The 27,810-nt window shown below is 66.6% G+C and overlaps 7 protein-coding genes across 7 annotated transcripts in view; 4 read left to right on the top strand and 3 right to left on the bottom strand.

The window, feature by feature from the left end:
* Window positions 1–216: 216 nt before the first annotated feature.
* EMIHUDRAFT_464407 (hypothetical protein) lies at window positions 217–3,461 on the top strand (the record flags this gene model as incomplete). The annotated part of the gene is made up of 4 exons (XM_005768407.1): window positions 217–879; window positions 1,472–1,813; window positions 2,237–2,332; window positions 2,478–3,461. 4 exons carry the CDS (start codon window positions 217–219, stop codon window positions 2,808–2,810), a joined length of 1,434 nt encoding a protein of 477 aa, XP_005768464.1. The 3' UTR covers window positions 2,811–3,461.
* Window positions 3,462–3,555: 94 nt separating this feature from the next.
* Window positions 3,556–4,545, bottom strand: EMIHUDRAFT_66203 (hypothetical protein; the record flags this gene model as incomplete). The annotated part of the gene is made up of 1 exon (XM_005768406.1): window positions 3,556–4,545. One exon carries the CDS (start codon window positions 4,543–4,545, stop codon window positions 3,556–3,558), a length of 990 nt encoding a protein of 329 aa, XP_005768463.1.
* A 3,969-nt stretch (window positions 4,546–8,514) lies between these two features.
* Window positions 8,515–9,002, bottom strand: EMIHUDRAFT_49130 (hypothetical protein; the record flags this gene model as incomplete). The annotated part of the gene is made up of 3 exons (XM_005768405.1): window positions 8,515–8,604; window positions 8,686–8,785; window positions 8,902–9,002. Coding segments are annotated over 3 exons (291 nt in total), but the record flags the coding sequence as incomplete, so codon positions are not given.
* A 2,783-nt stretch (window positions 9,003–11,785) lies between these two features.
* Window positions 11,786–12,915, top strand: EMIHUDRAFT_436682 (hypothetical protein). Its single transcript, XM_005768404.1, has 3 exons — window positions 11,786–12,118; window positions 12,192–12,254; window positions 12,341–12,915. Exons 1-3 carry the CDS (start codon window positions 11,816–11,818, stop codon window positions 12,413–12,415), a joined length of 441 nt encoding a protein of 146 aa, XP_005768461.1. The 5' UTR covers window positions 11,786–11,815; the 3' UTR covers window positions 12,416–12,915.
* Window positions 12,876–13,879, bottom strand: EMIHUDRAFT_436681 (hypothetical protein). Its single transcript, XM_005768403.1, has one exon. It carries the CDS (start codon window positions 13,852–13,854, stop codon window positions 13,252–13,254), a length of 603 nt encoding a protein of 200 aa, XP_005768460.1. The 5' UTR covers window positions 13,855–13,879; the 3' UTR covers window positions 12,876–13,251.
* Window positions 13,880–19,855: 5,976 nt separating this feature from the next.
* On the top strand, window positions 19,856–22,370 carry EMIHUDRAFT_103113 (hypothetical protein; the record flags this gene model as incomplete). The annotated part of the gene is made up of 4 exons (XM_005768402.1): window positions 19,856–20,404; window positions 20,448–20,686; window positions 20,989–21,298; window positions 21,585–22,370. 4 exons carry the CDS (start codon window positions 19,856–19,858, stop codon window positions 22,368–22,370), a joined length of 1,884 nt encoding a protein of 627 aa, XP_005768459.1.
* A 4,359-nt stretch (window positions 22,371–26,729) lies between these two features.
* EMIHUDRAFT_211078 (hypothetical protein) overlaps window positions 26,730–27,810 on the top strand; it is a gene marked incomplete at both ends in the record, with an annotated part of 3,268 nt that continues 2,187 nt past the window's right edge. The window contains 2 exons of the mRNA XM_005768401.1: window positions 26,730–26,804; window positions 26,948–27,073. Of these exons, the coding sequence (XP_005768458.1) occupies window positions 26,730–26,804; window positions 26,948–27,073 (201 nt within the window). The remainder of the gene's footprint in view (window positions 26,805–26,947; window positions 27,074–27,810) is intronic.

Below are 27,810 nucleotides of genomic sequence, written 5' to 3'. Positions count from 1 at the left end.
AGCGCCCGCGAATTATTTTTTTTGTCTCTTTGGCCGAGCCGCCCCGGCGCTTGAAGAGCGCCAGACAGCAGAAGACAGGGCGGCGCAAGCCGGCCAGGCCGACGCAGCCAGCCGCCCCCAGCGCAGCAAGAGAGGAGACCTCAGCCGACATAGAACGCACGCGCATCGGCAACGCGCCGTTCCACCCTCAACCGGCTCGCCGACCGCCGCCGCCAGATGGACCCGAGCACAACCAATCCGCTCACAATCGCCGGACTGACGGCGACGGCGGTGCTCTCGCTGCTGCTCGCGGCGCTCCTCGCCTCGCTGCGGTGGGGCGGCACGTACAGCGCGCTGCGTCTCGCCAGCGAGGCCGCCTTCCTCGAGGAGCACGACCGTCGCATCGACGCCGTCGTGGCTCACGACGTGGCTCGGCGGTACAAGCTCGGCCGGCGCGTGGGAAGCGGCGCGACGTCGGACGTGTTTCGAGTGACGGAGCGCGTGACGGGCGAGGCGTTCGCGCTCAAGCGGATCGGCGTGCGCGGCGAGCCATCGCTCCTCCGCGCCGTCGAGCACGAGGTTGCGCTTCTGCGGCGGGTGCGGCACAGGCACGTGGTTGGGCTGCACGAGTCGTTCGCCTCGCCGACGCGGGTGTGGGCCGTCCTCGAGATGGTGTCCGGGGGCGACCTCTCGTCGCACGTCTCGCGCGCAAAGGGCTGGACGGAGGGCGAGGCGGGCCGTTGCTTGCACCAGGTCCTGTCCGGCCTCGCCTACCTGCACGCCAACGGGATCGCTCACCGAGACATCAAGCTGCCAAACCTGCTCCTCTCCTCCCGCTCGGCCGAGTTCGTGGTCAAGATCACCGACCTGGGCGCCGCAACCGCGGCCAAGACGCCATATGTCGACTCGGCCGCCTCGCCAGAGCTGAGGGCCTTCAAGGCGTGGTCGCAGCTCACCGAGCAGATTGGCACGCCGTGCAACATGGCGCCCGAGGTGTGCGAGAGATAGCCGAGAGATAGCCGAGAGATAGCCGAGATATAGCCGAGATATAGCAGATTGGCACGCCGTGCAACTTGGCGCCCGAGGTGTGGTCGCGCGCGTACGGCCCGATGTGCGACCTCTGGGCGCTCGGCTGCGTCTCGTACGAGCTGCTCCTCGGAGAGCCTCCTTTCGACCCGTACAAGCTCCCCGCAAACGACCCGGAGACGCACCTCCGGCGGAACGTGCGCACCGCGACGTACCCGACGACGCAGCTGCAGGCGAGCCCTTCCCCTGGCAAGAGATCAGCCGAGATCAGCCGAGATCAGCCGAGGTCAGCCGAGGTCAGCCGAGGTCAGCCGATATAGCTGCAGGCGAGCCCGGCGGTGGCACCCCTCGGCCACGCGTTGGTGGCACCCCTCGGCCACCACGCCTCGTCGCCCCTTGCCTCGCCCCCCGGCCTGGTCCCCCGGTCTCGTCCCCCGACCTCGCCCCTCGGCGCCCGCATCGGCAGGCGTGGAACGAGCTCAGCGACGCCGCAGTCCGCTTCCTCCAGGCGCTGCTCTGCACGCAGCCGCGCCGCCGCGCCTCCGCCTGGGAGGCGCTCGCCCACCCCTTCCTCCACTCGCGGTTGCGCACGGCCGACTCGGGGCCGCTGCCAGCCGAGGGCAAGCAGCCGCCGGACGCGCGCGGCTCGTCTCCGCTCGCCCTTGCCCAGCAGGCTCGCCGCCGCCGCACCGACGCGATCGCCAAGGAGCACGGCGGCGCCGCGGCCGAACCCGGCGACGGCGGCGCCGCGCGTCCGCCCCCTCCGACGGCGGACGACGAGCTCGCAGAGGGCTCCGCCGTCTCGACCGTCGGCCCGCTCAAGCCCTTCGGGGCAGCGGCGGCGGAGGCCCCTGAGGAGGGCCGGCGCCAGCAGCGGCCGCCATCTCTCGAGGCCGCGGCCGCGCGCCACACCTCCTCCTCCTCCGCCTCGTCCTTTGGCCGCGGCGGCGCGCCCCCTCCCCCTGGCACGAGATCAGCCGAGATCAGCCGAGGCCAGCCGAGATCAGCCGAGGCCAGCCGAGATCAGCCGAGATCAGCCGAGATCAGCCGAGATCAGCCGAGGCCAGCCGAGACCAGCCGAGACCGGGCGAGACTAGGCTCACCCTCGCCGCACGCGCTGGCGGCGGCGCAGCTCTCGACGCGGCAGGGGAGCAGTTCGGCGCTCGTCAGCCCGGCCCCGCCGCTTGTCCGAGCTCTGTCTGCGCCACGCACGCCGTGTCGGCGTGAGCAGGCGATCTTCGACGTTGACCCGCGCGTCTGCTTGGACATGGCCGGCGAGGAGGAGTGCGCCGCCGTGGCCTCCACCACGCTGTCCGCCGTGGAGGAGGTGGGCCCGAGATTGCCCGAGATTGCCCGCGAGCTCGCCGAGATTGCCCGCGGCTGCCTCTCCCCGCGATTGGTTCTGACCGCCATCCTAACGAGCATACTCTCCCCACGGGCAGCGACGCCGAGCGACACGGCTTGCGCTGTAGGTCTCCTCCCGCCTCACCGGCAGCGAGCCGTCCCCGAGGACTCCCGCGACACCCGCGAGTGCCGGAGGGCGCGGTGGAGGGGCGGGCGCGCGCCGCCCGGCAGGCCGGCACAGCGGAGGTTCGGCGGGCGGAGGTCGGTTCCCTGCGGCGGCGCGGCGGAGCGAGGGGTCTGCGGACCCGTCTCCGCTCTTGCCGCGCGAGTCGCGCGGGAGCGAGGCGTCGGACGTGGAGTCTCAAGTCGTCGGACTAGGCAGGGGGGCGGTGGAAGCGCCGCTGCCCGTGAGCCCGAGGAGAAGCTCCTCCAGCCCGACGACGCCCCGCCTCATGGTGTGACGAGCTGGGTATGACGCCAGGCCTCTGCCTCAGCCTCGCCGTCCGGGCTACTCGTCTTCGTCACAGGGGCAGCATTCTGGCGGTGCCCCCCTCGAGCCCTCCGTCGCTGCGGGCGGCAGCACTAGCTCGCGGGCGGAGGCAATCGAGGTGCCGCTCGATTCGCTCGCGCGCCTCTGGGCCGTCTCCTCCCCGGAGCCCGAGGTGTGCCGGAGGGAGAGGCACAGTGGGCGACCACAGGGTGTCTTTGGGCGGTGCTCTCAGCGGCCTCTCGAAGAGCTGAATCAGGGCACGCCCCCACAACTCTGGGGGCGCAGCGTCCGCCAAGGCTGAGCAAGAGGCCGAGCAAGAGGCGGAGGCCGAGGAGGCGCCGGCCAACGCAGGTTACAAAACCACCTCTTTCCGAGGCTGGCAGGTGCGCACTAGCACGCAAGCACGGTTGCGATGTTGTCCATATTGTGACTGTGGCAACCCGTAGAGTCGGGGCAACAGAATGTTACACCTGGTGCTGGACGCCGGATCGCTGCGCGTGGGGCCGTCGCGTGAGTGCCGTACCCCCGTGCCCTCTGGCTGCCGAGCGTGCAACCGTCCAACGGCAACGCATCGCCAACGGTACGCGCGTCAGACGTCAAGGCTTAAACTAAGGTTTAACACCATGTAAGACCGCACACAGAGCTGCGGAGAGCGAAACTCACATGAATGAACGCGCGTGCGTAGAGGCGCGGAAAGAGTGCGGGATGAGCACTGATCACTGTCGGATATCACCACAACTATCTCTAGAATTCTGCTCGCCGGCTCGTGACAAGTACGTGATGGGAAATGCGTGGCCATCGAGCTCAACGCCCGGCGCAGCCCCGTCAGGCCTGGGCTGGATTGAATGCGCCAATGTCTTCCCCTCGGCGTCCCTGAACACGGCGTCGGCTGGCACGAAGTGAATGCCGAGTCCGCGGCGCGGCCGAGCGCTCGCATTCCGATCCGACCCGTGCCACAAACGGCCATTGTGGATGCCACAACCGCCCATCCGCACGCCGACCGTCACGAGGCCGAGCTCGGCGGAGGGGTCAAGGCCCTCCCGCCTCGCCGCGCTGTGCAGGAGCGCGAACCGGTCCTTGTCGAAGAACTGCTGGGCCGACCCGACGCGGCCGTCCTCCCATCGGTGCGAGCCCGGCACGTACTGCAGCGGGCCGACGTCGTCGTCCATGTCGTCGAGCGCGAGCCAGACGGTGATCACGTCGGAGGGCACAAAGTCGAAGTAGGCCGAATCGCGGTGGAAAGTGAGCGGCGCCGCGCCGGGCGGCTTGGCCCACACCTGGTCGTTGGCCACCCGCGCCCCCGCCCACCCGCCGAGTCGAGAGACGGCTCGGCCGAGCGACGGCGAGCACACGACGTCCCGGAATGCAGCGTCCGCCTTGTGGACGTTGATCAGCTGGAGGGTGGTCTTCGAGGGCCCGCCGAGGGGCGGCGGCTGCTTGCCCGCCTTGCACCGTGTCTCCGCCTTGAAGCGGGGCACCTTGTCGGGCGGCCGCCCCAGATCAAACTCGCCGCGCAGCACGAGCTCGAGCCTCTGGTTGAGCAAGGCGCACACCTCCGCGCTCAGCAGCCGATCGAGGACGACGAAGCCGTCGCGCTCAAAAGCGGCGCGCTCACGCGCGTCAATCCTGGGCGTGCGCACAGGGTCGGCGGCCGCCGGCGAGACGGGAGCCGGGCCGCCGTCGACGCGTCCGGCCCAAGGGGGCATCGCCGCCACGGCCGCCGCATCGCCGATGGCGAGAAGGAGCACACGCTCCGGCTCCTCCGGCGCACAATGCCGAGCGTGGATCGTCCGGCACTCGAGCGGAGCCAGCGCGGCGAGCAGCGCCTGCGGGCAATCTTGGGGCTCACACGTGGGCGCAACGTGGGTGTGCCACATTCGGCGACGGCGCGCCTGCAGCGCCGAGTCGGTCGCCTCCGTGACTACGGCCCCCGACACTCGGTCCAAGTAGACGGCTCGCCGCTCTCGGTGCGACAAAAGGAAGACGCCGCCTGCACGCAGCGGGAAGGGACAGGGGAGCGGCGACTCATGGCGCCTTTCGACGCCGCGAGGAGACCGGGGGTGTCACCGTGGCCGAGGAGCCGGACGACCGTGGAGCCGAGCAGCCGCGCCGCAGCCTCGCTCGGGGCGAGGTCGGAGCCAAGGAGCAGCCGCTGCGCTCCAGGAGGGCCGAGCGCTGCGGCTTCGCCCGCCGCCGCCGCCTCGCCCCACGAAAGCGCCGACACCTAGGGCATCACCAGCGGCCCTTCGAGCGAGCAAGCGTCTTCTCTCTGGAAGTGTGTCTCGCCATGCCAGCCCGGTCTGCGCCCCGTCTCCGCCCCGCCTCACCCGCCCCGCTCCCGCCCCTTCCCCCCCCCGCCCTCTCCTCGCTCCCCCGGGCCCCCGCCAACCTCGCAACTCGACGTCAAGCCGTTGCGCACCACGTTGGCGCGGAGGGCCTCGAGGACGGCCGAGTGGTAGTCGGTGAGCACGACCTGCTCACAGCTCTTCATTCACAGCTCTGCATTCACAGCTCGAGGACGGCCGGGTGGTAGTCGGTTGACCCGCGCCGCACCGCACCGCGCCGCCACGAGCCCGCACACGCCCGCCCCCGCGCCGAGCTCGACGACCGTGCCGAAGGTGCGGGCGACCGCCGCCCCGCCCGCCGCCTCGAGGTAGTCGCACAGCAGATCCGTCGCCTCCTGCCAGACCTGACCCACGCCCGTCGGGTCCTTGGCCGCGTCCTCGCTCGCCGGCGGAGGCGTCGTGCTCCTGTGCTCCTCGGCCAGCGGCGGCGGCACCGCGAGGAGCAAGTCCAGCCCGCGCTGCAACACCCTCCTCCCGCCTCGAGGGCCGGCACCCGCCTCTCGCGGCGGCGCAGCGGCAGGGCCGGGGGCCCCGGCATCCGGCTCGCCGCTCTCCAGCTCCGCCCGCACCTCGTCGCCCCACGCCTCGAGCGCCCGGCGCAGCTCGGTGTCGGACTGGCCCGCCGTGAGGTGCCTGGCGACCTGCTCGGGCGGGTTCGGCGCTCAGCTCGAGTGGCGCTGATCTGCACTCATCCCCCAGCGTCCCTCCGCCGCACAGATACAGCAGCCCGCGCTCTTCGGCGGCGCGACGGCTCAGCCGGCGCAACAGGCGGCTGGCGAGGGGTGGCGTGTAGCGAGAGGGAGCATGAGAGGGGCCGTGGAGAGGAGTCGAGGCGGGTGCGGCGCCGCCGCACCTCGAGCAGCGCGCAGCACCATCACATCTCTCCGTATCTCCCCATATCTCCCCATATCTCGCCGCACCTCGAGCAGCGCGCAGCACGTGACGGGCGTCAGCTCGACGCCGCCCTCGCCGAGGCGGACGTCGGCTGGGAAGAAGGCGAGGCGGTCTGACTCCCACCCCTCCGCCGCCCCCTGCTCGTAGGCGGCCCGCACGGCCGCGGCGTCGAGCGTCGTCCGTGTGACGAAGAGAAGGTCCGGCTTGCCCACGCACCCGTGCTCGTCGGCCGCCGCCATGCAGCCGATGCAGCGAGGGGGGAGCAGCGCGGCGCGCGGCACGTTGGTCTCCTCGTGCGTCTCCTGCGTCACAGAGTCGAAGAGCTCCTCGACGGCCAGCCGCGCGGCCGCCTCTGCCGCTGCGGCGCAGTCCGGCTCCTCCTCGACACGGGCGCGCGACGGCTCGGGATGTCCGCTCGGACCGTTGAAGAGCCCTCCGTGCGTCGCCACCGCCGACGAGCGACGGAGCAGGGCGATCTGTCCGTCGGCCGTGACGAGGACCGTCTCGCACCCGAGCGCGTTCGAGAGGAAGGCGCCTGCGTCGCCGTGCAGCCGCTCGCCGTCGGCGGCCAGACGCAGCCGCTGCTCGCGTGGTGCCTGGTTGGTGCCGAGGTACTCTTTGTAACCCGTCATGCCGAGGCGCAGCACGAGGCGCGCGCCGTCGCCCTCGTCGGCACACGCCAACGCTGCCAGCCTGAATTTGCTACCGTCAAAGAGCCTTCCGTTGGACTCGAGGGCCGCGCGCCAGGAGGCATCGATCGCGTCCTGCGGGTGTGGCAGGCGGCGGAAGCGCCGGTCCAGCTCGACTCGCACGCGCCCGAGCGGAGTGCCTCCCACGTCGGGCGAGGACCAGAGGAGGACGTGAGAGCGTCGACGCCGGAGCATGCGCGGTGTGCACGGAGTCAGCCTCGCCACCCTCCCAGAGGGCCCGGAGTCTCGCGCGCTGGTCTCGCGCTGGCGTGGTTTTTCAAAAAAGAATCCGCGGGTATTCTCGAGCTTCTCGAGGTGGATATCCTTTGGCCGCGTTGGGTAGCGAGGATTGGTGTGACGCGATCCACGCAGGCGTGTTTTCTGACGGCCGACCGTCAGTGCACGGAGTTGCCCCTTCTCCGACTGCCCCGGCTCTAGTTCACGAGTTTCGCGGGAGTGACCCCATGCGTCAAACCCGAGACCTAGCGCGGGTGGGTTGGAGGGGGCTCGCCCCGTTCCTCCCCATCGGGCCGCATAAGCGGCCACGCCTCGCAGATTCGTTTTCGCGCCTGGGTCAGGCGCGCGGGGCATCCCCCGAAGTCGCTCGACACCAGCGATCCAAAGACGGTAGTAGCGCGTGCTGACCGTTTGCCACGCAACAGCGCCGTGGAGACGAACGAACAGAAGCTTCAGCTTCAATACAGAAAAGAATTCAGCCTCCTCGAGTCAGTCAGCGGCGGCCCCCGAACTCCAGAGAGTCTACTAGCCAATGGGCAGGGGCTGCGTCGAAAACTGCATTGTCGGCGACTAGTTGTGTCCGCCCGCCGGCCGTCGCCTCGTCTCGCTCAACAGACCCAGCCCGGAACTATCACCACGTCCAGGATCCGTGGGGAGGGAACAGAGGGGAGCAGCCTGTGCAGGCATATGAACGCATGGAATCAGCCGGATTATCGCCGGCACACATCGTTTGGAGGCCTAGTCATCCTTCTTGCCGTCGTCCTTTCCCCCGTCCTATAAGTTTTGAATCTAGGTTTGAATGTTTCATGGGCAATGCTGCTTTTACGCTGTGTGGGGGGGGGGTCGGGGGGGCTCACCTTCTTGTCGTCTTTCTTGTCGTCCTTGTCCTTCTCGCCACCCTTGTCATCCTTGTCGCCGTCCTTCTTTTCGTCCTGAACCACGGGAGGCGGGCTCTGAGTGCCGCATCTGGAGGAAGAATGCTGGAGGCTCAGCTTGGCGCACCTTGCGGTGCTTAAAGTCGTCGATCTGCTTAGCGGTCCAGAAAGTACCTCCACAATCCGTACACTTCGCCTCAGTCTTGCTGCACCAGTCGCCCGGGTGCTCGCAGTCAGAGGGGCCAGTCTTGCTGTAGCAGCAGCTCCCAACGTCACTACTCTTCATGGCAAGCAGCAGGGAAAGGGAGGGAGCGTCGCCCTTCTTGTCGCCCTTCTTGTCGTCCTTCTCGTCGTCCTTCTCGTCGTCCTTCTTGTCGCCCTTCTCGTCGTCCTTCTTGTCATCCTTGTCCGATCCGTGCTTGTCGTCGTCGGGCTTGTCGTCCTTACAGCAGAACACGGCACGCGTGAGTCTCGGGCTGCTAGAGCTGCTGGCCGCTGCGCGAGGGAGGGAGAGAGGTCGAGGGCCCAGCGCACGCCTTGTCCGAGTCGTGCTTGCTCTGCTTGTCGTCAGACTTTTCCTTGTCGCCAGGCTCGTCGTTGTGCGGGTAGTCGGGTATCCATTTGGCGATGCTCGAGGGGATGCACTGGCTGAGCGTGACGCTGCGGTACTTGCATGCGTAGTCGTTGGGGCACTTCGTGGGACCAGCGTACTTTGCGCCGCCGCACTGCCCCCACGGGCCAGGCGAGGCGGGCTTTGCATCGTCCTTCCCTCCCGCGGCGAGCGCCACCAAAATGTCATCGTCCACGTCGCCCGTGCGCCAGGCGGAGTACCAGAGGGGGATCCATCCGGGCACGCACTGGGAGAAACCGGGCTGACGCGCCGAGCACACATAGTCCTTGGGACACCTGGAGGGTGGCGGACAAGGCGGTGGTGGCAGCGGTGTGCGGGAGGCTGTCGCAGAGGCTGGGCCGCTGGGACGGGCATGTGGTGGCTGCGGGTTGGTGGTTGGGGCCGACGGCACTTTGTCGACCCGGTGTACGCCATGCCGCCGCATTGGTCCCACGCGCCAAGCTGCCCAGCGGAGTCGCGCAAGAGGAGCGTCGGGAGGCTTCCCGTTGTGAAGCCAACGAGGACAAAGCATCCAAAGAGCACCCCGAGACCCGCGCCGACGAGGCGGAGCGGTGCCGATTGACGCTGCTGGGGGGCACCGAGGAGCCCGTACGGCGGCGAGGCCTCTTTCTCCGTGTATCCGAGCATTGCGCTTTTCATCCAGATCGGGTCGGTCCGGCCTGCTCTTCGGGGAGCGGAGCGTCCGTTGTCGTTACGTCATCAGTTTGGGGGGGGCGGGGGGGGAGGGGGGTGATGGGTCCGATCCGTGCCAGTGGCTGCTCTCGCCGAACGATTTGTGTGTATGTTGGCAAGACTTTGCTTTGGACTGTAGGGGTGAGAAAGGCCGAATGAATGCCGAGGCGCGAGGGTTGGGCCAACAAACAAATTGTAGTTTTTCTTCTTGTAGTTTATGACCGCGCAAGATAAAGGGTGGCTAAGGGCTCTGCCCGCAAGGCGCCCGCGTCGCCGACGCGTAACCATCGACTAATCCCGGGATTCACACCCACACAACCAAATAGCGAAAATCCGAATGCCGTGCAAAAATCGCAAACCCCGTCAGCAGTTCACCTACGGGTATGTTCGTAAGAGCTACATACACTGAAAAACCTGAGGGAGGGAGGGTGTAGAGGATGGTAGAGTGTAGAGCGCTGTAGAGCTGTAGAGATCTAGAGCGCTGTAGAGCGCTGTAGAGCGCTGTAGAGCTGTAGAGCTCTACATCCGCCGCGGGACGAAGCGCCTCCGTTGTAGAGCGATGTAGAGGCGCTCTACAACGTGAAATGTCTACACTAGGGAACACAACCCCCTCTCTCTTTTCTCCCAGTAAGCTAAAAGTACGTACAACAAACTCTTCATCGTAAGCGGCGAACGAGGCACGGTCGCTCTCCGACATGAGGCGCGTTGCACTTGCCAGTGCGGCCCTGGCCTTCTGTCTGCCCGCCCAATGGGTGGCAGGTGCCTCTGCTGCTGTGGCATGCCTCACGGCTGCGACTGGCCGGCGCCTCGGCGCGTCAGCTCGGCTCGGCGTAGTGATAGTGGCCCAGCGCAACTCGCCTGGACTCAACGCTCAGCCAGGAGCTCCCGCACGCGCTGGCGCGAGGCATGGCGCATGCAACGCGCAGCAATGCTCGCCTCGCCTCGCGCAAATGCGACCGTCCTCGCAGCCGACAGTCCACCGCCTGCTAAAGAAGCACAGCGACGAATGCGGCACCGGCGACACATGGCAGGCTGGTCATGACGCAGTTATAGGGTGTTGTTTGCCGTCAGAGGGACTCTCTGTGTGTCAGGGATAGTCAGGGCTGTCCATCAGAGCTCCAGTAAGCTCGGAGACACCCCATTAGCGCGGCTCGACCTCTTTGAGTCACTGCCTTCCCGGCGGTTTGGCTGTAGAGCCTCTACAACAAACTCTACAGCAAAATCGCGCTCTACATCGCTCTACAACGGAGGCGCTTCGTCCCGCGGCGGATGTAGAGCTCTACAGCTCTACAGCGCTCCAGAGCGCTCTACATCTCTACAGCTCTACAGCGCTCTACACTCTACATCCTCTACACCCTCCCTCAGGCAAAAACCACGGAATCTCGGACGAAGAACGGTAACAAGTTTGGCACACGCCATAACTGGGCGGCGCTTCCTTCGATTGGACGGACGAAATGATCGCGGGAAAAGCGGGACAGCCATCGCGACATCGGGAGTTCACCATATGCCGAGCCTGCTCGGCCTGCCATGCGCGCGCGCGCCTCGCCCGAGCGCAGCCCGATGCGCGATGGCAAGCCCATCGTTCTGAGAATTGTGCTTCTCGATCACCTCACAGGCTGCTGTGGCGCACACAATCCCGGAGTGGTTCGACTCCACACGAATCCGAGACGGTGATGGGAGGCGTCTCGATGATCTCAGACCCAGTGAGGTAGTGCACGAGACTATCCTGGATCCTGCTGAACAAGCTCCTCTTGTAGCTCGATCGGTCACACCGCCATCGCGGCCGCCGACGTCTCCCAGGAAGATGATGGAGAGGGGGGACGACACTGCTCGATCTACCCTCTGGGGTCCCTCACTCAGCAGCGTGCACCTCGATCCTGTACCGTGTTTGTTATGACCCCCCCCAATGAACACACCAGTGAGGGAGGGCGAGACGATCGAGGGGTCCCGTACCACGCGGAATCGACCCTATCAAGTGCTCAAGTGCTCAAGACATGCTAGAAAGCATGAATCATCGAAAGGTCTGATCTCCAAAACGAGCTCTAGGCGAGCCGCGCGCGCCCGCGCCCCGCCCCTTTTGCGCAGCAACACCTTAAATTTCATGGCCCTCAAAAAAGTGCGGCCTCGAGCCATCACGCTGCAGAGCCTGCGTAGATGCCACCGACGCCAATTCTGCAGCCCACAGCCCTGGCAACTGAGGGCGAGGGCCAGCAGATGGGGTTTTCTCTATAGAAGTCGGAGCCTTGCGTCCAAGGAGAGGCAGCGTGCGGCTCCGTGGACTCGGCCATCTCCCGCGGGTGAGAGGGCGAGAGGAAGCATTCCCGCCCTCTGAGGCGGCCGTCCGAGTCGAGGAGGCAACCACACAACCATCCCCGCGGGTGCCGTCTGAGCCTAGCGCAGCGCGAACTCGCTCCTGTTCACGATAGCTGCGCAACCCTAGCCCCGCTCCATTTTGTTTGTGTGTGTGTGCCGGCAAAGACTTTTGCTTTGGACTGTAGGGGTGGAAAGGCGAATGATGGAGGGTTGGGCCAGTTATGTCGAAATTCACATTCACAGTCTGTTCACAGTACCCGGGTAGCTGCTCGGCCCAACCACAATTACGTCAGGGGTATAGACTAGTCATTAGTTTGTCCATGCTGCCCGCTCACGCAGCGGAGTCGCCCGAGCCGACTTCTCCGGCCGAGTCGGCCTCCAAGCTCGGCGCGGTCGCGCGCGTCTCCGAAACCGGAGCCGATGTCGAGCAGATCGAGGCGGCGGGCCTGCTGCAGTTCTTCTCCCTCGCGCCTGATCCTTACTGCCAGGGAGGCGGCATGATCCTTACGGCCAGCGCGAAGTGCGGCCCGCGGCTCGCACCCCCGTCGAAGAAGCGAGAGAAGAGCCAGGCGCAGAAGCGCCGCTACCACTCGGCCGCCTTCAAGCTGGAAGTCGTGCGCGAGGCGCCGCGCCGAGCCCCGTCCTGCGAGGCAGCCTCCTTCCCTCCCCCGACTGCCGACCCGCCTGCTCGCGCAGGCTATGCAGCGGCCGGTGTCCTCACGCATCAAGCCGACGTGCCGCAATCACCCCGAGGTCGAGGTGACGCGCCCTCCACGCGCCGCCGCCCTCCTTGCCGAACCTCGGCTAACCACGCCAACTGCCCTTGCCCATCCCCCGCGCCGCAGGCGTGCCAGCTGCGCAAGTGGATACAGCAGCGCGAGCGGATCGAGCGGATCGCTGCTGCGAGCGGCGCCGCATAGACCCCCCCGGCCGCCCTCCCGCCATGGGACTAGTCTAGCGGGGCTCCATGTTTGCGCTCTGCGCTGCCGTTGCCGCTGCCTAGGGCGAGTACGGTCCACCCTGAAGACTGGTGAGGGCCCCTGGCGAGACGCTTCCAGGGGTCGGGGCGTGTACGGAGGAGTCGGCGCTGCTGCGCATCTGCAGGCGCGCACCATGCGCACGGTCTGGTCAGGCCGGGCGCACAGAGTGCGACGTCGCAGCAGGCGTGCAGCGTGAGCTGCGCAGCGCCGTTCCGAACAGTATGCTCCCCTTGAGAATACCACGTCTTTGATGTCGACCTTGTGTAGCACACAGTGGTATGTACGTAATGCGGCGGTGTGGGTTTCCTCGTGGCACACTCTCTCGCGTGCCTCTCGCTCTCTCTGGTGTGTGTGTCTGATCTGGTAACCAACCGAAGTGGAAGTCGGACTCATCGTAGGTGGCGTGAGAATTGTGGCGTTAAGTGCTGAAGTTTGGACACCAGGACAGACTGGAGACGGCAGGTTGTTTGCGGTGAGACACGCCCGCCCTTCTTCCCCCCCCCCTCTCCTCCACGGCTTCGCCGCCGTCTTGGCGCCCCCCGTCCTGGGTTCCGATCCCGCCGCTGTCCCGCTGAGATATTCTCTGTCCGCGCCGGCGCGTGGCGCTCACGCGCCTCACGGGCGCCCCCGCACACACGCCCTCTCCCCGCGCACACTACGACGAGAGATTCGAAATATTCATCACACGCCAGTCACGCATGTCCATGCACCACTGCAGCGCTTTGGCTCCTAGTGTGAAACGTACCAGCCGGGGCCGCGGACCACAGGCGCAGCGCTCAGGCGGGGTACGCCAGCAGCCTCCACCTAGCCTGGACGTGCGCGGCCCACGCGTCTCCAAACTGCGATTGGAGCAGCCGCTCTTCCGGTGCCACCCGGTGCTTCCCTCCGACCGCGACGGCGAGGGCAACGGTCGCGACGGTCACAGGTACGCGCAGCCATTTGCTGCCTCCCATGTTGAGCATGGAGGCGCCGGCGAGGTGGAGGTAGATGCCGCTGTAGCCGGGGTGGACCAGGTAGGTGTACGGCCCGCCGCTGAGGAGAGAGGGTGGCGCAGAGATCTGGTACGAGAAGCTGTCGGCGAGCACAGCCTTGGACCACTGCCGCAGTGCCCAGCCGGACAGGCCGACGAGCAGCCCAGCGGCGCACCATGTCGCGGGCATCTTGCGGTGGTCACCAAAGGCGAAGCGGCACCACACCATATTCGCCGCGGTCGCTGCGGCGGCGGCCAGCGCTTGCTGAGCCGGCGTGAGCCGCCAGAGGCCGTCCATTGCCGCTCCGACGGCGTCCGCGCCGTCCACCTCGTCAGGGAGCCGCGTGGGCGGAGTGCAAATGTCGAGGTAGGCGAGGAAGACGAGGAGGAACGTCAGCAGAAGTCGCATTTCCCGTTTGCCCTGGCGAGCGACTTCCAGCCTTGGAGGACCTCGCCAAGGCACGCCCCACACCCCGGCATAAGGGTCTTCTACGCCCTTGCCCGGCATCTCGGGTTCCCTTGCCCGGGGGCGCATGACCTGAGGCGTGGGAGTGCCTCGCCAGGTTTGACCCCCTATCTGGCTCCGGAACCCAGCGCACGGGCCAGGAAATATTGTTTTCCATGGATGCGTTTCACAGCTCACAAACAAAACAAGATAAGTCTTACAGTGAACTTACAGCCGCAATCGAAATACCCAGGCTTGGTATCTCATATAGGGTGGGGTTTTTCAAAAAAATGCAGTAAAAGCGTTGCAAATCGCCTCGAATGGTTGCGGGTGGTCACCGGGACTATAGTGTACTTATTCGATTGATCTCACTGAACACTCGCGATTCTAAAACAAACTTTTTTCGCAAAGTCATAACAGTCGCGCCGTGCTCAACATGACGCGTTCTCGGCATCGCCGCGAGCATGAGATACAGAAGGCAATCGCTCACTTTTTGCGCGAACACTGGCCTGACATGCCCTTTGTGGGTTCTGTCAATGGCGCCTTCCTTGGCGGCGGTCGCCTTGGCGCCATACGATGGAACGCACTCCGAACAACCGGGAGCTCGAGCGGCTACCCGGATGTTTTCGTGCACTGGCGAGGAGCCTTCAACGAGATCGGCTTGGCAGTCGAGGTGAAAGTACCCGGTGCTCGGCTGCAACGCGCCAACAGGAGTGGCGCACACGGTTGGTTCGGGCGGGTGCTGTGTTTGTCGTCGTGCATTCACTCGATGAGTTTGTGCAAGCTCTCAACAGCTACCTAGGAGACACGCCAGCACCGGCAGCGGAGAGCGACAATTGGGCAGACTCGGTGGCGAGGGCGGGTGAGGCACAAGACGAGATATGCGACGAGGGGTTCGAATACGGGGCGTGGGGATACGATTATTCTTCGGCGACGGCTGCTGCTCCGGCAAACGCTGCACCGGCTCAGCCTGGAAGCTCACTTGAGACTGCGATATCTCTCTAGAGCACGGCTGCGACCGCCGGCTTTGCCGGCTTGTATTTATTTCGATCGACCAGGGCTGCCTGCCTGCAACCTGGCCCTCACTCAGTGTGTGGGTTGGGTAGTCTGTATCAGAGTACAACTCGAGCCTTCCGCAACTGATGATGTGTGTTTTGGTTCGAGAGCTAGTGGATAAGGTAGGTAGGCGTGACGGTAGGAAGGTAAGTTGTTTTGAGTTGCAGTACGACAAAAAAGAAAAAGGCGCTCCTCGGTGGCGGGCGGCCGCAGACATGAAAGCCCGAAGGTTGTGCCGGCTCAGCCCCGCGGCGAGGCGGCGGCGAGGTCTCCGAATCGATTGCTCCGGAGGAGCGCTGTTGACATGCGCCACCATCTTGAGCGCCTCCTCTCCGGCGCTCTCAGGCCGCAGCCTTTGCGTGGCCGTTGCGCTGCTGCGGCTCGCCGCCGGCACCGCCCACCGCCGCCCCCCTCACCGCCGCGCGAGCACGGCGCGCGGACCGAGCTGTCGCGTTGGTTCGGACGGACTACTGCCGCGGCGCGCTCGAGGGCGGTGATCGCTTCCCCGCACGGCAGCAGATGACGCTCTAGTTCCCGCCGCCACCTCATTTTTAGGCGCAGCTGCTGCGGCTCGTCGCCCACCGCCCCGTCGCCGCTCCCCTCGCCCGCGCGTGGCGCGCGGACTCAGTTGTCGCGACGCAGCCGGCGGCGGCTCTCGGCGGCGTCTCTGCGGCGTGTAGCGCCGTGCTAGGTCGCCGGCAGCCGTCTACCAGCCCCGTCGCTCTCCCGGCCGTGACCCGAGTCTCGGTCGAGTATATAGGCGGCGCCGAGCGGAGATGCTGGGTCCACCGCCGCGAGCCGCGCGGCGGCGGTCGCGACGCAGCCGGCGGCGGCTCTCGGCGGCGTCTCGGCGGCGTGCAGCGCCGTGCTAGGTCGCCGGCGGCCGTCAACCAGCCCGTCGCTCACCCGGCCGTGAGCCCGAGTCTTGGTCGAGTATATAGGCGGCTCCGAGCGGCGACGCTGGGTCCACCGCCGCGAGCCGCGCGGCGGCGGTCGCGACGCAGCCGGCGGCGGCTCTCGGCGGCGTTTTGGTGGCGAGCGGCGCAGTTGCGTTCACCTGGTGATTAGCCGCTAATCGCAGCCTCCGAGCCGATGCACTATCGACGAGCCTCTATCAGCCCCGCTCGCACCGCCATAGGCCTCGCCACCGCCGCCACCGACTCACCTCGCCGCTCGGGTGGCACCTCCGGCAGGCTCTGCGGCTTGCGCGCCGGCCGCGAGGGCCGCCATGGCCGCGTCCGGATCGGTGGCGACCGCCGCGCCCGCGGGAGCGAGCGCGACCGACCTCGACGCCGCCGAGGCTCAGCCTGCGAGGCGTCGTAGCGGGCGCTGCCCGCCGCGCCTGCAGCAGAAGGAGCGCCACGCTTGCTCGCGCGCGGCGACGACCGGCACCGTGGCGCTCGCTCGACGGCGACGGCACGCGCGGCGCGGCGTACCCGCGCGTCTGGGCGGCGGCGGGCGGCGGCGCCGAGGCTGCTGCCGCCGTGGCAGCGCTGTGGCGGCGGCGAGGGCGACCGGCCGAAGGCGCGGCGCACACACGCGTGCTCGCTCCCGTACTCGCGGCGACGGCACGCGCGGCGGTGCGTACCCGCGCGTCCGGGCGGCGGGTTCGGTGGCGTCTATGATCTGTAATGTGCGTGTGAGGGCCCGTATGTGGGTCGTTTGAGCCGGTGTGAGCTTGACGGCCCGAGATAAGTGCGGTTTGGGACAGCTCGGGCTTGCTACGGATGGGCCTGGGCCAGGAGAGCGACAGAGATGGCGAGGTGGTGAGCTGAGCGAGGCTGGAGAGTCCGCGCGGCGTGTGACCGCGTGTTCGCGCACACAAGTGCCAAGAAGCGCATGTTTGCGGCGATTGCTCAAAACTGTGGGAGCGAAGGCCTACATATTATGACTGAACCCATGCCCCTGGTGCATGAGGACTGCGGGACGGGATATCGCGTGGCGCCGATATAATGACCTCCGAAATGCCCTCTCGCAATCGCCTCGGATGGGTCCACCGGCCACCGGGACAATCTCGAGCCCTCTCCGTGGCATCACGAGCCGGTGTGAGCTTGAACACCCGAGACAAGTGCGGTTCGGGATAGCTCAGGCATGCTACCGATGGTCCTGGGCCAGGAGAGCGACAGAGAAGGCGAGGTGGTGAGCTGGGAAGCCGCTTCGTCGGCACCTGGACGTGTCGCGATGAACTGCCGAAAAGCACCTTTTGCGGCTATTGCTCAAAACGTCGGGAGAGAAGGCCTACATATTATGACTGCATCTATGCGCCTGGTGCATGAGGGCTGCGGGTCGGGACATTTCACGGTCGGTGGCGCCGGTGATGGCCTCCGGAAAGCCCTCGCAATCGCCTCGGATGGGGTCCACCGGAGACAATCTCGAGCCCTCTGCGTGCCATCACGAGCCGGTGTGAGCTTGCAGACCCAAGGTAAGTGCGGTTCGGGACAGCTCGGGCGTGCTACTGATGGGTCTGGGCCAGGAGGGCGGCAGGGAAGGCAAGGCGGTGAGCTGGGAGCAGGAAGTAGCGCTTCGTGGCACTTCATCGCGACAAGGTCACACGCGGACTCTCCAGCCTCTCAGCTCACCGCCTCGCCTTCCCTGCCGCTCCCCTGGCCCAGGCCTATCGGTAGCAAGCCCGAGCTGTCCCAAACCGCACTTATCTCGGGTCTCCAAGCTCACACCGGCTCGTGATGCCACGGAGAGGCCTCGAGATTGTCCCGGTGGCCCCATGCCAAGCGATTGCGAGGGCATTCCGGAGGTCGTTATCGGCGCCATCGACCGTGATATGTCCCGATCCACAGCCCTCATGCACCAAACGCACGGATGCAGTCATAAAACGCAGGCCTTCTCTCCCAAATTCTTGAGCAATAGCCGCAAACAACGCTTTTTGGCAGGCTCATCGCGACACGCACACATGCCGACTCCCCAGCCTGCCAGCTCACCACCTCGCCTTCCCTGCCGCTCTCCTGGCCCAGGCCCATCGGTAGCAAGCCCGAGCTGTCCCAAACCGCACTTATCTCGGGTCTCCAAGCTCACACCGGCTCATAACACCCCACACGAGGCTATTTCATGCCTGTTTTACCCTCAGACAGCGCCGGCACGCACTCCCACTTCACACATGATCAAGCACAGCCCCACCAAAGCACAGCCCTGCTCAGAATGAGGACGGATGCTTCCACCGAGTTCCGACACACACTCTGACACTCACTTTTGCAAGTGTTGGCTCCCATGTCCCAAGCAGCAAGCCAAGATGAAGGAGGCTGGAGATATTGGTCTCGCTGAGCTGAAGTGTGCACTAGACCTATATGAGTATCATGGCGTGCTGTGAGCGAATACACGGTGCTGATGGTGGGATGAACTCTCCCAGCAGTTGAGGTCGACACACTCTCGACGCAGGCCGCAGCGTCGACCTTCCATCTACGGGCGGCGGCAGGCTCCCGGTTGCAAACGCACTCGCCTCACCGTCCAAGATGGCGGCCGCGCCCCCGTCCGTGCACCAGTGTGCCTCTCTAGTCCCGCCTGCCACCCAGATACCGAGGGCGGGACGCACTCTTCGACTGGGGCTATTATCTGCCACCGGGAGGGCGGCGGCGGCGGTGTAGGGGCGGCGGCGAGCTCCCGGTTGCAAATACTCGCCTCACAGTCCAAGATGGCGGCTCGCGCCCCCAACCGCGCACCAGTGTGCCTCTCTAGTCCCGCGCCTGCACCCAGATTCATACCGAGAGGTGGGCGCACTCTTCGAGTTGGGCTATTTTCTGCCACCGGGAGGGCGGCGGCGGCGGTGTAGGGGCGGCGGCGAGCTCCCGGTTGCAAATACTCGCCTCACAGTCCAAGATGGCGGCTCACACGCCCAGCCGTGCTCTGGTGTGTCGCTGGGGTCACGTCTGCTGCCCGTGTCTCTGTCTTAACCAGATATCGAGAGCGGTGCGACGACAACAATCCCTAACCCTAACCCTAACCCTAACCCTAACCCGCCCCCCTAACCCTAGCCCGAAGAACCCAAAGCATATTCACCGAGAGCTCGTGTCGACGGACCGCTGATTCCTCCATTGGTTTCGGCCCAAACCGGACCATTCTCTTCGGCTGCACAACGGCTTGAACTCTCTGACCCTAACCCTAACCCTATAACCCTAACCCAGCCTAACCCTAACACCCTAACCCTAACCCTAACGACATGGTGCTCCGTAAGAGGTTGTGCGCGTCGCTGCCGACGCATCTCGCGTGTTGGTGTGTTTGTATTTCGGCGGGGGCGGCGCCGCGCGCGCATTATAAGATCATTGAGGCAACACACACACGTACACGTCCTTGAGCGCCCGAGGACACGAACCATCCTCCTCGCCCTCCACCTCCTCGCAGTGGCCCTCGCCCTCCTCCTCCTCGGCGCCTTCCTCCTCGTCGCCTTCTTCCTCATCATCGTCCTCTTCCTCGTCGTCCTCTTCCTCCTCCTCGTCCCCTTCTCCTCGTCCTCATCTTCAACGCATTGCGACTCCGCATACCGACAAACCAGCTCAGGCTTTCGGCCCTGCTCGTCCAGGCCAAGCCCACGCAGCATCGTTCTGAGCTCGGCGACGCGCCCACGCTTATGTCCACGCTTATGTCTCCTCAAGGGAGCTACTGCCGCCGGGCAGGCGGGACGCCGCGCCAGCGGCGGCACTCCCGAGGTCGCGGCGCGCGGCATCCCCAGGCTCGCGAGGTGCAGCGACGGTGCGAGGCCCGTCGCCGCCGCCGCGCAGGCGATCAGCGCGCCGATTGCCGCCATCCCGCGCGCCGCAGGGGGCCCGGGGCGGCCCGGGGCGGACGCGGTGCGCCAGCTGTAAGCCGGCCGTCCCCAGCTGTAAGCCGGCTTGTGATTCCCTGAGGTCGACGGAAAATCATTTCCAGTGGGCGGACTTGTACCCACTCTCGCTGGTCCACGATGGACGCCGCCGACCTCGGATCGCTTCCGACTCGGGAGCTGCTTCACCGGTGTCGCGCCGCGGGCTTGGACCTCGCCGGCCTCAGCGACAAGCGCGACCTCGTCGACGCGCTGATGGCGCACGAGGTGGGTACAGTGACGGACTCGCCGATGCGTGAGGCAGAGGTTTCCGACCGGTACAGCGGCGGAGCTGAGGCCTCATGCGAGGCCTCATGCGACGAGGACGCGGAGGAGATGTCCGAGCGCGAGGCACAGGCGGGCGAGCCTGAGGGCGAGGGCGAGGGCGAGGGCGAGGGCGAGGGCGAGGGCGAGGGCGAGGGCGAGGGCGAGGGCGAGGGCGAGGGCGAGGGCGAGGACGAGGAGGAGGGCGATGGTGACGAGGAGGAGGAGGCGGAGCTGATGCGGCAAGCGCTGCTGATGTCCACGGAGACCGAGGCTGTCCTCTCCGGCCTCCCCATCCGGGAGCTGCGCGCGCGGCTGCAGGCGCGGGGCATACCGACGGTCGGGCTCGTCGAGAAGGCGGGCTGGTCGCCGCCTGGTCGCTGGAGTGTGAGGAGTGTTCCTTCACTCACAGTCGCTGGAGTGTGAGCAGGCGGAGCTGGTCGCCGCCCTTCTGCGCGGAACGGAGCAGCCGGACGAGCCGGCAGGCGGCGAGCGGGAGGGCGTGGCTCCCGTCCCGAAGCGCGACGGCGATGCCGGCGATGCACAGGTCCTGCTCACCTTCAGCCAGCGGGCGCGGCTCCTCTCGGCCGCCGCGGCAGGAAGGCCCACCCTGGACGGGACCGGCAAGGCGGCGGCTGGCGCCCTCCTCGCGGCCTCTCCTCGGGTGGGGTGCTGTGGACCCGTCTCGGAGCTCTGCCCCCGCAGGTCGTCGTCCCTCGCTCGTGGCTGCGCGCGCTCGCTCTCGTCCTCGGAGGCGAGCAGCTCGGGCCATCTCGGGTCTATCTCGGGCCATCTCGGGCCATCTCGGGCCTGTCTCGGGTCTGTCTCGGGCCCGTCTCGGGTGATCTCCGCCCCCCCCCCCCTCGGCAGGCGAGCTGCCGCGCACGCTGCTTCTGCGGCGCTCCCACCGGGGCGGCCGCCTGCTTCATACTCGGAGCTTTCTCAGGAACTTTCTCGGAGCCTTCCTGTAGGCTTTCCCACCGCGAGTCGGCCGTCTGCGTCGGAGTCGACGAGTTTGTCGAAGACGCCTCCATTGCGGCGGCGGGCGGCGGTGGCAGCTTCGACGGCGGCGCTCTCGCGGCGGCGCTTGTCCCGCGTTGGGTCCTCACTTCGCTCGGCGTCGCTGCCGGCGAGGAGGCACTCGTCTCTGTGGTCGCGTTGCCGCGCGCCACGTGGGTCCGGCTCCAGCCCCACACAGACGCGTTCGCCGCCTCGCTCGGCCGCGACGCAGACCCGCGCCAGCTGCTGACGCAGCTCATCAACCGCTTCGTCGCCGTCTCGGTGCGCGGCAGCAGCGTGCAGCGGAGCCACTTCCTAGACACTTCCTAGACACTTCCTAGGCAGCAGCGTGCAGCGGAGCCACTTCCTAGACACTTCCTAGACACTCCCTAGGCAGCAGCGTGCAGCGGAGCCACTTCCTAGACACTTCCTAGACACTCCCTAGGCAGCAGCGTGCAGCGGAGCCACTTCCTAGACACTTCCTAGACACTCCCTAGGCAGCAGCGTGCAGCGGAGCCGCGGAGAAAGGAAGGCCTCTGTCGGACCCCTTCCTGGGCCTTCCCCGCAGGTCGGCGACACCATCCAGCTGGCGATCGACGGGCAGCGGCACGCGCTCGACGTCACCGCGCTGCGCGGCACGCCGGGGGAGCGGTGCGGGTTGCCGGGCACGATGCTTGACGTGGGCGCCGCGCTGCGGTCCCTCGACGCCAAGCCGTGGGCGTGCGGCGTCTGCACGCTGATTAACCCGCCGGGCCGCGCCAGCTGCTCGGCGTGCTCGACGCGGCGGCCGGAGGACGCGGCGGCCGGAGGCGGAGGCGGCGGAGGCGTGCCTGTGCGGTCCGCGTGCTTGGTAGACGTCGACCTCGAGGTGGACCTCGCGCCGTCGGCCGAGGCGGAGGGGGTGGCGGAGCGGGAGGCGGAGGCGGAGGCGGAGGCGAGGCGGCGGCAGCAGGCGGAGGCGGAGGCGTGCGCGGCGGCGGAGGCGGCGGCGGAGGCGGCGGCGGCGAGGGAGAAGGCGGAGGCGGAGGCGGAGGCGGAGGCGCGGCGCAGGGTCGCCTCCGACGCCCTCGGCGCGCTCCTAGGGTCACGCGGCGGGGAGGAGGCCGCCCTGCAGTGTGCAGTCCGGCGGCCCGACGGTACGCGGGGCACCGCGCGGCTGCGGCCGGAGGAGCCGCTGCTGGCGCTCTGGTGGCTGGCGGAGGCGGAGGCGCCGGCGGGAGAGGCGCTGCCGCCGGGCTTCCGCCTCGCGACGGGTTTCCCGCGCCGCCTGCTGGAGCGGCCAGCGGACGGCGGCGTCTCCCTCTCCTCGCTGGGACTCGACCCGGGGCAGCACCTGTTCTTTGTGGAGGCGTGAAGTGGGAGAGAGAGGGTAGAGCGGAACCGGATGGGCTTAGCCAGGAATACGTGGCTGGGTTCACAGCGATTGTAGGTAAATGAAAGAAAGAAAAGAAAGAAAACTCAGACAAACCAAGGGAGGGATGGGAGGACGGCGCGCCGGCCACCACACAGGGATTTTTAAGGAGAGGGGTGTGATGCGCTAGCCGTCGCCTCTGGGGGGAGGCGAGGGCCCTAGGGGGTACCCATGCGGGGGGGGATGGGGTCCCCCAGCCCGCCGCAGGCGCCGATTTATTTGACATGTTTTCTTTTTCGCGCGATTTTTTACTTGTTTTCATGGGAATTCGGCGTACTTGCGGCCATGCTATCACGCCTTGCGACATCCTTTCGGCGCTGCTGACCGTGCCATGCTGCTCAACTGACCGCCTGCATAGCTCGCGGCCTTAGTCTTCGGCATTCAGTGACGACCTGATCGTACGGCCAGTAGGAAGGTGTCCTTCCAGCGCGTGCACGCTTCTGACGCAATGCGCGTCACAAACTGCCTCGGATTGGCTGCTGGCACTCTCGAGGCTATGCCTACACAGCCTCGCGCGCATGGGCAGTCAAGAGGGACCATGCACCTTCTCAGGACAGCGCCGGTGCCTCTCTCTTGGACCGGCAAACGTGGTGGTCTCGTGTCACCAATGCAGACGTCGGCCTGTCTGCTGTCTGGAGTGATCTGTCGGCGGTCAGTACGACCGATCAGGTCGGAGTTTTCTGATGGTTGGAGGGTCTATCTGTATGTACTCCTCGAGATCTCTCCAAATCTGCCCTCTACTCAACCGTACTCATTCGGGAAGTCGGTGCTAACGGAGACTAACGGAGCCGGAGCCCCGTTTCCGCACTGCTGCGCGGCGCACGGTGCCTCCGGGGGCCCCATCCTCCCCCCAGAGGCCGTCGCCCACCCTTGTAAGAAGAGGGGTGTGATGCGCTAGCCGTCGCCCACACAGGTATTTTAATTGTAGGTAAATGTCAGGAACTTTCCTTTTTTTTCGACTCGCGCCCCCCCTCCGCCTCAGTAGCCCTGGCCGGTGCGCCTGCAGAGTTGAAGTTCCCGAGTAAAATTTCGAACACATTCTCTCACGGTGACCAAAAAATGTCCAGCTCAGAGGCACCTCCGGAGGCAGGCCGCCGCACGCCGGCGACACAGCTCCAGCCTGGGGGGTCGACGGGCCCCCGGGGGCGACGGGGGTGCTCTCCGGCCGCGGCGGCCGAAAACGGGGACCTCTAGTACGGTCTAGTAATGAAGTGATGCACTTGATGCAAGGGTGCCATTGTGCTCTACTACAAAAGTTGTGTAAGATGCCCAAGTCTCAGACACTGAATCCTTAGCGGAGCTGAGTTCTGACGGTGTGAACACGAGCAACCGGAGTGACGACCGGGACCGGGCCGCACGCCGGGAGTGCCCCGACTAGCAGTGGCGGGCGCGGATGAGCGAATGAGAGGTCGCTGTCTGTGGGAGATGTGTTATTAGAGACTAGGGCTGTCTATCTCTCACCGAAAGGGACCTCTCATTCGCTCGTCCGCACCCGTCACTGCTCACGGAGTGCTCCGCGTGCCGCACCGGCCGCCGCCGGCCGCCGGCCGCTCACGGTAACGGAACAGTGTTACTACTCCGCAACGTTGAGATGGATCAAACTGAATAGTGCTCCTGAAAGCCCTCTCTCTGCTCTGCCACACAGTAGCAGCTCACGACTAGCAGCTGTTGTGGCTGTATTTGTAGCCATTTTTAGGCTTCAACTGGTCCCAAAATAGTAGCAACGCCTCATGAAAATCAGTCAAAAAAGCCCCCAAAAATCGGCGCCTGCGGCGGGCCTCCTGGGGCTGCGCCCCAGACCCCCTTGACTGGGGGGACCCCCCCCAAGAGCACCCCCGTCGCCCCCGGGGGCCCGTCGACCCCCCGGGAGCTCCAGCTGTCGAACTGACCCGCAGCCCTCTCAGAGCGGGAACTGTGACGAAAGTTGACTGAGGTGGTTGTCAGGAAACATCATACGGATCACATGGTGACTCTCTCATGACGGGAGACCGCCCGACCACTCCTGGGTGGCACTGCCACCGGTGTCGCTCGACGTCCTGTCGACAGCGTGCCGACAGAGAGACACAGACCATGTGGGACGCGTCGAGTATCGACCTCTACTGCTTACCCAGCCTTCGAGTGTATCCTGGCTGTGGTCCCACACCCACTGGTGTCCATCTCAGAGACCGCAGGAGGTCATGAGGATCGATGGGAGTGCCAATCCCACAATGCCTAAAAACCCAGCGCAGTATCACATTTTAGCCCCCCGCTACCCAGTCGCAGTCGTGCGACGTAGCGGGGGGCCACAACTACGTTTACGAAAACATAAGTAGTCCCGCGAGGTGTGAATTTGGCCGCCCCAGTAGCCCCCTTTCCAATGGCTTGATTTGCGGCGCGTCCCCAGAGCGTCCAAACTTGGATGGGCGCGAACCGTATCTCGCAACGAATCTCGCCGGCCTCACCGGCCCTCTTTGCTTTGACCGACGCCCGTCCGCTCGACTGGCCGATAAAGAGCGACCCGTACGACGCGCACTTGTCGTCCTCCCTCCTCGCCAAATGACGGCCGCCCCCCGACACCGACAGTCGCGCTCCGCACGCCTTCAAGGTCAGCTGCGGCCGAGCGACGATCGGCCCGTCTCCGATCGCTGCCGCGGTCACTCTCCGGCCCATGACCCGCCTGCCGATCACCTGTCTGCCTCGCCGCGCGCGGGCCGCTCGCCTGCTCGCCGCCGCCGCCGCGCGTCCCCGCGTCGCCACGCTTCCCTGCACCTGACGGCGCTCGAGCTGCACAGACGGCGCGCTCTGGCAGACATCCATCCAGGGCCGGTGGGCTAAGAGGTAAGAGCACACCCAGCGGGCCAGATGATTGGCATCGGGTTGCGGGCAAGAGACAGGCAAGAGAGCCCTAGCCCTGGGTGGGGGGTGCGCGTTCGCAGGGAAAAAGGGCCGTAAAGTAAACACGGGTCTCCGAGGGTTAGTTCCGAGAGAGATTTTTAGCAATACCAAACAACTCTAACACTCGTTTGTTAGTTCCGTGTACCTACCGCTACCGGGTTTCCCCTTAACTGCAGAACGCCCCCCCCCTCTCTCTCTCGGACTCGGTCGGAGCTAACCGAATACGAGAATACTCTCCGAGAGTTGGACCGCGTACCAGGTTTCCCCTTAACCCTTTTACGTACACATTTCGAGCGAGTGAAAACCAACTCCTGAGCACGGCGCCGCAGGCGCCTGTTGATAGGTCCAGGTGATAGCCCTGGATGGGCAATGCATTCGCCTACCTGGGCCTCAGATCGCCCGACCGCGTCCCGGTGCTCTGTGGTCGGATTTGTGACGCCGCCGCACCGCGCCGCGGCCGGGGGCCCGCCGGAGGACGAGGATGGCCGTGACGGACCGGGACGAGCTCTGGGAGGTTCAGTGTCAGTGAGTATATTGTAGAGGCCACCCATGTGCACAATCTCTTGACTGAGAGCTAAGCCAGGGGAGGCGATGCCGGGGCCGTACAGCAGCTTGATGGTGCTTCGCCGGCGTAGAAGCGGCCGCGGCGGGCTCCGGGTGCCTGAAAAAGACGGAGTTACGTGGGCTGTGGGAGAGTTACTGTCGACTCAAACGACACTGTGCCGTAATCCTCTCATATATGGCTAAATATTTACCGAGCCGTTTTAAAGTTCCACCGCTACGACTGGAGATATATCGAGATTTATTTGGTCCTCAGGACCCTTATGAAGCAAAAGGGTTAACTGCAGGACGCCCCCTCTACTCGGAGCTAGTGATACGGCAATACGTACCGCCCCCACGCAATACCTGTACAGGTAGTGCCGCGTAGTGCTGCGTAGTGCTGCGTAGTGCCGCGTACTGCTGCGCGCGCGCTGGCAAATTCTTCCTTCGCGCTCTTCGAACAACGGCCTCTCCATCATGGAGCAGCTCGGCGACGACAACCCGCCGCTCTCGCCGGCAACCGAGGCGTGGCTGGGTGCGCGTAGACTGCCCTGTGTCCGCTCTCGCCCCGCCTCGGCGCCGACAATCCCCCCTCCTTTCCCGTGTTCAGCGGGCGCGCCGGCGGCGGCCGAGGACCGCCCACGAGACTTTTGGGTGTCGCCCGCGAGGTCCACGCGATCGGCCAAAAAGAAGAGGGAGCACTCTTCCCTGGCCGGCCGACCTTCGTCGCCGCCGACCGAGCCGCCGCCCCTCCCACCGCCGCCGCCCCTCCCACCGCCGCCGCGCCTCCCACCGCCGCCGCTTCCACCTCCGCCAGCCGAGCCGTCCGAGCATTCCGAGCCGAGGCCGGCGCGGACGGGGCCCGCCGCGCGTGCGGTGGGCGCTGAGATGGAGGCCGAGGCCGAGGCGGAGTCGAGCGAGCGCGCGCCCCCGACCACGACGGGCGGCGAGGCCCGGCTGACGGTGCGAGCACCCCAGAGCGCCGGCACACTCACTCCCGCTCCGGCTTCTCGTCTGCTCCTCCGACCCTCTCCCACCCCCGCCCCTCGCGCGGACGGTCATACGCAACTGCACAGAGACGTGGCGGAGCGCCCCCGACGCCGCAGGTGCCGCGGCCCGTCCTCCACACCGGGCGCCGCTCGAGGCCGAGCGCAAAGTCGAGCGAGCAGCTACAGCTCGAGGCGGCGGCGGCTGGGGGAGGGGCCTTCAAGGCGCGCCCAGTCAACCGGCGGGTGCTCGAGTCAGTGGGGGCGCGCGGCGCCTCACACCCATCCCGCTCCCCCACCCCACCAATCGCCCTCCACCCCCGCCCCCCAAGCCCGCCGCCCCGACCCGCCCTCCCGCCCGTCCTGCGCCCCACAGCCTTCGAAACCTCTTGCTCCCCCCCCCCTCCCCCTCTCCTCGACGCCACACCCCGCAAGCCCTCTCACCGTCGTGCTCGCCCCCCGGCGCTGCAAGGACCTCGGCGTCCCTCGCGTCGCCCGCCCAAAGCCGACCGTCGCTAAGGAGTTTCGCCTCTCGGCGCCCACGCCACGGCTGCACGCCGCCACCGCCGCTGCCGCTGCCGCTGCCACCCCGTCCGCCACGCGTCGCCCCGCAACGGCTCCGACGCCGACGCCGAGCACGGCCCCAACGGCGCGCCCCGCGACGCAGCCGCCAAAGGCGCTTCGGCGCGACGAGGCGGCTGGCGGCGCGGGGCCCGCAGCGCCGCCGGCCGAGCAGAGGCCTTCGACGGCTTGCGCCCGCCTCTCCGCGCCGCCAGCGGTGGCGACGCGCTCGACGACGGTGCAGCGGGCTAGGGAGGCGGAGCGGGCGGCGCGGGGCGCCGCCGGAGGCAGGACCTACGCCGGCGCTGTGGACGTGGGTGGCGAGCTTCCCGCGACGTCGGAGGAGCTCGAGCTGCGCGCTGCTCTGCGCGAGATGAAGGAGATCAAGGCGAGGGGGTAGCCGGAAGACCACCGAGTCCTCT

This window comes from Emiliania huxleyi (assembly GCF_000372725.1).
Source record: "Emiliania huxleyi CCMP1516 unplaced genomic scaffold EMIHUscaffold_46, whole genome shotgun sequence".
Classification (NCBI taxonomy): domain Eukaryota; phylum Haptophyta; order Isochrysidales; family Noelaerhabdaceae; genus Emiliania; species Emiliania huxleyi.
The sequence above is the reverse complement of the archived record's forward strand: the minus strand, read 5'-3'. Positions and strand labels throughout refer to the sequence as shown.